The sequence below is a fragment of the Sinohyriopsis cumingii genome, chromosome 9 (assembly GCF_028554795.1).
Source record: "Sinohyriopsis cumingii isolate HCF-2022 chromosome 9, ASM2855479v2, whole genome shotgun sequence".
Classification (NCBI taxonomy): Eukaryota; Metazoa; Mollusca; class Bivalvia; order Unionida; family Unionidae; genus Sinohyriopsis; species Sinohyriopsis cumingii.
In genome coordinates this window covers 14010545-14019884 of record NC_142969.1, presented here as the reverse complement: position 1 = coordinate 14019884, position 9340 = coordinate 14010545, and the positions used below count along the sequence as shown (strand labels likewise).

Here is a 9340-nt window from a genome sequence, read left to right as displayed (position 1 = left end):
GTGCCATAAAACAATACAGATCTACAAAAACATTATATATGAAACTCGACAGACTCTATGACTATGCCAGAGTCCATACATGTCTGCCCAAAACATCAGATGTGAAATGGAGGAACAGTCAACATGTAAAAGAAAATGTATTCGAAATAAAGGACAACTATGACACTTATTGTACTCAGAAGTTGATATGGTAACTGCATTACACTTGCATCATCAGCCAAAAGCTCCAGATAATTTTGACGAGGATGAAAAGAACATTTCAAATGTTAAAATGAAAAAGTTTTAACAATGCACACATAAAAAAAAAAATTTGTAACAGTAACAAGAACAAAATTAAACTAAGCACAGAAAAAATAAACATTTTAAATGTCAAAAAATTTTTAATTTTTCAAAAGAAGAATTATTGATGACAACACTGCTGGTTTGAAAAAAGAAAATGAAACTGAAGCAATTCAAGGCATAGTCACTGTCAGAATCATCCATATGCCTGATGTATAAATTTTGCAAAAAATGTTTGAAAACAAATTGTGATAGAATGAGAAAATTTGTAGAGCAACATAAATGTAAGCATTAAGTTTTGTCACCAGAACTTCCCAAAGTGTAGCACATTGTTGTTCCACAAATGAATAACAAACTTTCTGGATTGGGTTCGAGTCTCCGATTTGGCCAATGTGGGTATGTGAGAAAGCTTGCAAGTACCTTCTCGTCGGTCAGTGGTTCTTTCCGGGATTTTCCCGGCTTCTTCCTCCACCATTAATACTGGCCGCCATGTATAGCCTATTATGTGCTGAAAAATGCATTAAAACCCAACAACAAAAAAATCATGTGCTGAAAAATGGCATTAAAATCCAACAACAACAAAAACAACTTCCTGGACTTTTCAAGTATGAGTGGAATATTTGGAGAGGTTTTTAGGTTAAGGTCAAAACCTAATCATTCTGGACTGATAAAGACAAAAAAAGTTTGTGTTATATATATATATATATATATATATATATATATATATATATATATATATATATATATATATATATATATATACACATACACAAGAGAAGTCTGTAAATGAATAATAAAAATAGAAAACGTTTGAATTGTACACAAGATTGCTTATTCACCAGCAAAATGACCTGAAAATGAATTGATACCAGTCATACAAATATGACCAAAGCGATTCTTTTTACACATGACAAAAGGGATTTTAGTGTAGGGAAAAGTAAAATATATAGCAGTACCAATATCAGGTTTCTAACTAGTAATATGTGGGATGTGTGAATATGGGAATTTCAGAGACAGATGTGAGGGAAGCATACATGTCAACCCCTGGTGAGGAAAAAGTGTAATCCAAGTGGACAAAAAGAGTAATCCTAGCAGAAAAAGAGTAATCCACATATAACATGAAAATAATTCAAAGATCATAGGTACAAATTTATTTATCCCTCTGGACTTTTAACATCAATTATTCTTTCAAGTTTTTGTATACAACACTTTGAGCTTTGAAAAGCAACAGACTCATATTGTATTTCAAAACTTTGTACCAGCCAATACTATAAATGTTTTGCACACCAGTAGAGCACTAAATGCTGGGTTACAGAGCCTGGATCTGAATTCAGTTTTACTTTTGTTAGCAATGCTGAATAATCAGTCAGCATTAGAATGGTAAAAAACCAGTATTTCTTTCATAACCTGACAAAGAAGATAAAAAAAATGTCAACTCTGTCTGCATTTAGTACATTGTCAGGTAGAGTGTCAATTTGATACTTCAGTTCTCCTTCTAATTTATCAGCAACCTTTCCTGCAGCATGGTGCATCATATGTAAGAGAAAACCTGATATGATCAATTATGGAGACGTTTTTCAAAATACAAAATGCAACTCCTTTATGAATTCCAGTCATCACTGATGCAAAATCAACAGAAAACACCTATACAGCTCTGCCAACTTATATTTATTCAAAGCATTATCAAGCAAATAAAAATTGTTTCCTCCAGTGGAATCTGCTGTTAATTCTGGTAGTGAAAGAAAAGCACTCTGCCCTTTTCGTTGCCAAAGTCTCTTACACAGACTGGGTACAACTTTTTGTCATCATAATCACTACTGTTGCAATACTAAACAGCCCAGTTTTCATGGCTTCTGCAATTTTAAGTGAAGTATCTTCTGCTAAATACTAAACAATATTAGATGATTTTGTTTTTGCACATGCATATTTTCTGCAACTTTGGAATCAGGAAATATTCGTTTGAAGAAAGGATCAATGTAGTCTTCTTCTGCTAGGGGTAGTCCATGTTTTATTAAAAACACGATATATAACACCTCTGTATTTATGAAATTTGTGTCCACAATTTAGTTCTGCTGTAAAAAAAAAGGCTACCTTAGTATTGGAGTTAGTAAAACAAGCTAATTCAAGGTTTCTTTGTTTTACCACCATGACCATATTAAATTCCTATCCACACAGCCTGCAAGGGGCGTGAAGCTGTCCTAGAATGGAACAGTGCGTGTGTAATTCACGTATTGATCTCTGAATCAAATTTTCATCTTTTCCTAATCCATCTGTGAAATTATTTGAAAAACATTTTTGCTCTAACACACGCATCGACTACAATGAATCTGACTCGACTTTTAGCGCCAAATACCTACAGACTGGGTCTGTACCAGATATGAATTTGAACAAAGAATCTGCAATCAAAGATCATAAGTTAGAAAACCAGTCTGTACTCTCCTAAGCCATACAGCTGCTATAAACAGAAACTGAGGTCAAAAGTTTGTTTCTTGGAAATAGGACAGCTGCTATAATACTGTTAGGAAAGTGCATGTAAGTCTATGGACAAGCGTACTCTTATGTCATAGTTAAATAGAAGCCTTCTTTTCTAGAATATGGTCTGTGGGATTAATGGGATGTTAATAAAAATGAGAAAACAAATTATTAATTTTGTTTGGAGGGGGATATACAGAAAAAGCATAATCTGAATACATTACACGTAAGGCATAATTTTGTGAAAAAAGGCTTTATGAGTGGTAACAAGCTTAACCAATCAAATTTTAAGATCAACTCATTAATATGCGTGCATCTCACTCATTAAGCTTGAACAGTGCCTGATGATAAAAGTACATATTCCAAAATATCAAAATCAGATCAGAAAAATGGCTTCCAAATTGGTAACAAGATTTTGCCAATCAAATACAAAATCATCTCATTAATGTGCATGGATTTACTCATTATCTAGCTAACACAAAATCTTATGGATATCAGGCTTCAGCATATATTACAAGCTTAATCAAAATCCCGATCATAAATCTGACCTCTAGATTAGTATCAAGGTAAACCAATCAGATGCAAGACTATCTAATTAATATGCATAAAACTCGGATGTTATCAAATACATACAAGATCTGAACAATACAAGCTTATATTTCAAACTTGACCAAATCAGAAGTATTGTTTCCCTGCCAATCAGCAGAATGATCACCTCTGCAGGGTGAACCTAGATCATTTTTTAAATCATCTGAAATCCTAACTATATTATTTTAGCTATTTAAAAATGAATGTTATGACCAATGCAAACGATACAAGCCTGGCGTTTAATTTACAAGAAAATACTTATTAAGCCACAAGAAGAAACTGATGTAAATGTTTAAAATGTTCAAGGCATAGATTTTCGAAAGATGCACTGAACTTTTCAATATGTGGAAAAGCCCCCACCCACCCCCACAACTGCTACTTGTTTACAACAAGAAACTATATTACAGGATTTGTACTAATGTTCACAAGACATTCCATCTAAGAGGTGCAGTGACAATATTTTCAAGATGGCCACCATGGTGGCCATATTGGATATCAGATCAGCACAATATCTGAAAAACCAACTAGACACCATAAGAATCATTCCAATTATTAAATATTTTAAGAGTTTGAACTTTTTGGAGGGGCCCCAAGTGGCCGAGTGGTCTTCAGCACTCTCCGTTATGGATCACTGCCATCTCACCTCTGTCTGCATTGGTTCAAGTCGTGAATTCAGCCAATGTGGGTATGTGAGAAAGCTTGCCAGTAGCTTCTCGTGGGTCGGTGGTTCTTTCCAGGGTTTTCCCTCCACCATTAATACTGGCCGCCATGTATAGCCAATCGGGTGTTGAAAAATGGCGTTAAACCCCACAACAACAACGACATTTTCGGCAATATCACACTGCATTCATGAGACTACTGTTGATCATGTGACCTATAATGGCCACGTGATATGAGACTGGTGTAGATGGGTGGTAATTCAAGTACATCCCTGTTTATTGTTGGCCTCCGATGTCATATTTCAATCGCCTCCTTTGATTTTCATGCATTTAGTTAATTCTGATGCAAATTTATTTAAAACTGTCAATGAATCTCACACTTGTACATCCAACAGTAGACACCGTTACATGGAGAATTTCACCAAATACTGATTGTAAATCAAGCATATACTGTGTAATTTTGTCATCGAATCTGAGCAGTGTATGACTTTATTATGTGTGGATTTTGTTGTTTAACAAATTCATACAATATCTTGCCTTTATCAAGCAACATAGAAAGTTTCATAAAAGGTCTTTTCATAAAGTCAACAGTGTTCACAAACAATTGTTGAAAGACACATTTCTGGTTTAGTGCATTAAAAACATTGCAATACAAGTAGGCTATATAATACTGAGGCAATTGGAGTAAAGTGCCTTGCCCAAGGACACAACATTATAACCAATGCAAGCTGCTCCAATGGTAGGATTCAAACTTTAGAACCTAAAAAGTGTGTGTGTGAGGGAGGGTGTTCAACACTAAGGTAAATTCAAAAACATGCTAAATTTGCAGCCTTTTTATCAGTTAAATTTGAACTTTTGCAAGATTTGCCTTTTCTTCTTCAATTTACATTCCTGAAGGGCTTTGGAAGGGTCAATGTATTCCAAAATGTGGACCCTCTAGGTGGTGGTCATCAGCACATTAAGCCTTCTGTGGCCAAGCCAGGTCCTGTGTGGGAGGTTGTGATATGCTCTGGATTGAGAAGCTCCTTGCACATATTGCTGTTTGGACAGGAACAGCCATAGTAACAGAAGCCATGTTTATTAACTTATTAAATTGGTTAAGCTAATCTTGTGACATTGAGAAATTATTTTCCATGGCACAGACAACTTATCCCTACGATACCCCCTTTGCAGGACTAAAGGTTTTCAGGAAAAATTCCCATCTGTCTAATTAGGAGACATTAAGGGTGGTTTTTCTTCCTCTGCTTGTCCCCGACGACCTACCTTTATATTATTACTCGTGTTGAAAGGGACCATGTTTACAACTTTAAAACAAGATGCAGAAAGTTGCATGCAGTGACTGCTCTCTGGCATAAAAGCACATTTACCCAAGGCTAACCAAATACTTCATCCTTGTTGACTGTGCTTGATAAGCACAGTGACGTTTTCTCCCATGTGGAGACGAGTATTTAAACTATATGTCAAATTCTCATGATTATGATCAAACTGGAATGAACACATTTAGGGGTCAGATTATTTACTAAACAAAAGCAATTGATGGCATGGCTTGCAAATATTATGCATGCATTTAGTAAATATTTTAATATAAATTTTTAGAAATCAGGATGAAACTACCAATGTGCATCCAAGATTAGACCCAGTTTGAACCAGCACACTTTCAGTCACAAAGCCTGTATGCCGAGTACAACCATCAAATTAGTAGGCTATAAAGTCGCTATGGGCCAAGTTATGAGCTGGTTGGCCTTTGGCCAGGTGACATAAAATCAATGACTTGGGCATATAAAGCACAGACATGGCGAGATAAAAACAGTGTTTTGTGTGTGTGTGTGTGTGTGTGCAACCTATTTCTAGCATTTCCATTAATTATTATCTGAGCTTGTCATGATGGAGAGTATATGGTAAAGCAATAGTTCCCAATCTTTTTTGGCTGCAACCTTAAAAAATATTTTTTTGAGCCTCATGACCCAATTTCCACATTTTGATAAGTTTTGCCACCCTGAAAAGAAATCCTGGCAACCTGGGGTGTTGGGAACCACTGCTGTAAAAAGAAACAAGGCAAAATATGATCCAGTTTTTTTATCGTATTTATTTATCTGGAATTTTAATGCCTTACATAAGTGCATCAAAAATCTTAACAGCAAGTACTAAACATTTCATTTTGCTTCATGAGCTCCTGCATCTCCAACATATGTTATTCTTTCTAACACTGTATGGAATACGACATTCAAAATAATCACTTCAAAGTAACAATACAAAATAACAGAAGGAATAAATGATGCAAAAATAATTATATAAAAAGTAATGATGCATGTTTCCCCTAAGAAAGACAAACATACCCATTATCATCTTCTCTTTCAAGCTCATTTAACTATTAAGATCTCTTCACACATAAACACAGTGACTGGCACCAACATGACACTAAAGCAGATACAATATGAACCTTGCGGCCATTTCAGAGGCCAGCTGAAAGTATAAACCCGTGCAAAAGCTTACTATCAATTTTGTTAAAATTTATCTCGACATTATATGCACATGATTTGTTTAACAACAACAAAATGAACACTAAACAACTTGTTCTTTTGTAATTGAAAATAATTCTGTACACATATCAATGAAAAACAGGTACTATTCAATACAATACTAAAAAAAAAAAAAAAAAAGGAAAAAAAAAACCCAACATCTAATTTGCACTTTCATCAAAGGGGAGAAGTTGGTGGGAAAGCTGAAGGAGGTGAAGGGGGTCTTGGAGGTGGTTCAGCTGGGAGGGGTGGTGGGGGAGAAGGATTACAATATGCATCTAAATCAAACCCAGCACCTATATTGGTCTGCTGCGACATTTGACGGGCAATGTGACGACTCTTTAACTCAATCAACTGCTGTAGTTGGTGATGAACCTGACTAACTTGACTGAAATGCTGCTGTCCTTGGGGGATGGAAAAGTGTGGAGAGTTTGTACCACTGCCATGATTAGAGTGTGAACTGTGTTGTCTGATATTGGGGGACAAGATCTCCCCTGAGGATCCATTATCAGACAATTCCATATCTACTATGGAGTGGGAAGATGATGTACGTCTCAGCCTGCCACGGTCCATTTTCTGCTCACTGGATGATGGGATTCTTCGTCTCTTTCGAGTGGGAGAATGGCTGATCTCTGAGGTAGATTGAGACATGAGGTCTGACACTGTCCAAGGATGTGAATGCCGCTCCCTGGAATCTCGATGCGAATCATGGATCACACTATCTAATGAAGTGCCAGCCTTCTCCTTGTGCCAGCTATGCTTCCCCTCATGGGATGACTCGCGCCTATGGCTTTGTTTAATGTTTGAAGACTGGGCTCCTAAGTCATTGGATAAAGAACTCTGGTATGTCCGCTTTTGTCCATCAGACATTTTAATATGTAACTTAAGTTTTCCATTGGTCCCAGATGCAGGAGAATCAGCAGCCTTCTCATGAGAGGAGTGAGAACTGTGGTGATGCAAGTCCCCTCTTTGGGACTTGGATGAGTGGTGAGGATGATCCTTTGAACGGTTCTTGTCACCACTATGCCTGAGTTCATCTTTCAAATGGGATGTTGAAATTTTCAACTTGAGCGGTGATGAACTCTCTTGCTTTACAGCATGTGAACCAGGACTTGGAATAGGTTTGAGATGAATTTTCACACTTGGAATTTCCTCCTTTTTCTGTACTTTCAAACTTTTACTTTCTACTCTACTATTCTGAATTACTTCTTTTTCAGACTTTGATTTTCTATCTTGCCTTTTTTCAACAGCAGTACTGGAATAATTTTTGTCTAAAGCACTTTGGTTATAATTTTCTTCACGCTCCTGCTTGATAATAATTTTGGGCACAGCCTCCTCTTTTATATGAACACTGGGCACAGAATCTTGTCTGCTGTTGTGCATACTGGACAAAGATTCCAGTGTATCAACATTTGAAGAAGACTCCAGTTTTAACTGAATATTTGGTACAGGCTCCTGTTTTGTAAGAATATTAGGAAAAGGTTCCGGTGCGAGACGAATATCAGGCACAAACTCTTGATTGATGCAAACATTAGGAACAAACTCTGGTTTATTATAAAAACTACGCGCAGATTCCTTTTCATTTGAAACACTGGGAACATGTTTAGTTTCATGCGGTTGAAAATGATCATGCTTAGCATTTTGTTGTGCTAATGGACGACTGTGTTCATGTCTGAAACTTTGTTTACGTTCTTTTTCCTTACGTTCTAGATAAGCTTTGATGCTCATGGCATCTGGTTTTGTCCTTTTTGCATCAAACTCTGCTGCCAAAGAACCAGCCAAGTGCAATGATCCGCTGTCCAACAATGGTCGTTCGACATGTCCTTCCTGAGAGGATTTACTGCTGGAAGCAGGCTGTTGCGACCGAGGATATGGATGAAGATGCTCCTTTTTAACTGATCCAGAAAAGGAGGAAGCATTGGAGTTACCAGGCTGCTGTCGTGAATCGAGCTTTTGTTCATGACCACTTGGTCTTTGTGGACCCGAATTTCCATCTGATTTGACAGCAGAACTAGATACAGCCTCTGCTGCAGGAGGTGGGGGATTTTCAAGTTGATGACATTTCTCTGGTAGGGCCCCAGTCTGTAATTCTTCATCTTTAACAGCATGTTCTCTTCCTCCAGCCTTAAAAAAAGATGAACGGTATCTTTTAAATAAGCATACAAGATAACAATCCTCAACATTTCCCATATCACATTTTGGATATGGACAAAAATAGTTCGAATTCAGATTCACTGTAATAAATTATGTAATAAGAAAGCAGCCACTTTCCCCCTCCTCATATACCATAGGTAAACTAACATTAGATTTTCTTATTTTCCTATCAAGTCTAGAGGATAGCTCAGTTGGCTAAGCATCCAACACATAGTCCATGGGCCTTATTTTGCAACATTAGTATTTAACCTAGGGGTGCAAGATGGAGTAAAACAATCCCTTGGGTGTGAAACTGAGGGGGTATCTGATACACAAATGAAGGAAATGGGCAAAAATGAACATGCCGGAACATATTTTCAGTCCTATATCCATGTATTTCCCAACAGAGTCATGAGGTGTTGTGAGGAAGAGAAGAATTAAAGACTCCCTCGTGTAACTAAAGGGTGTCATGCTATGGAAGCTTGAGGTACATTTAGAAACAAATTGAACGTGTCTTTATATTACAATATATAGCTATCTTGATGCATACTATCTTAAATACCACTGTCTCTCGTTCATGATTGTATTCCAACATATGCTATGATTTCAGTACCACACACTCCAGTGTGGCGATACTGGAATTATGTCACGAGGCAGGATGCATTAAGCAATTTGATTGGTTTCCTTTGG

At 36.8% G+C, this 9340-nt stretch overlaps 1 protein-coding gene across 3 annotated transcripts in view; it reads right to left on the bottom strand.

Annotated features, from left to right (window-relative positions):
• Positions 1 to 6066: 6066 nt before the first annotated feature.
• Positions 6067 to 9340, bottom strand: part of LOC149791301 (uncharacterized) — a 49519-nt gene continuing 46245 nt past the window's right edge. For all 3 annotated transcript variants that reach the window (XM_089969831.1, XM_089969830.1, XM_089969832.1), the window contains one exon: positions 6067 to 8641. In XM_089969831.1, the coding sequence (XP_089825957.1) occupies positions 6695 to 8641 (1947 nt within the window). In that variant the 3' untranslated portion in view covers positions 6067 to 6694. The remainder of the gene's footprint in view (positions 8642 to 9340) is intronic.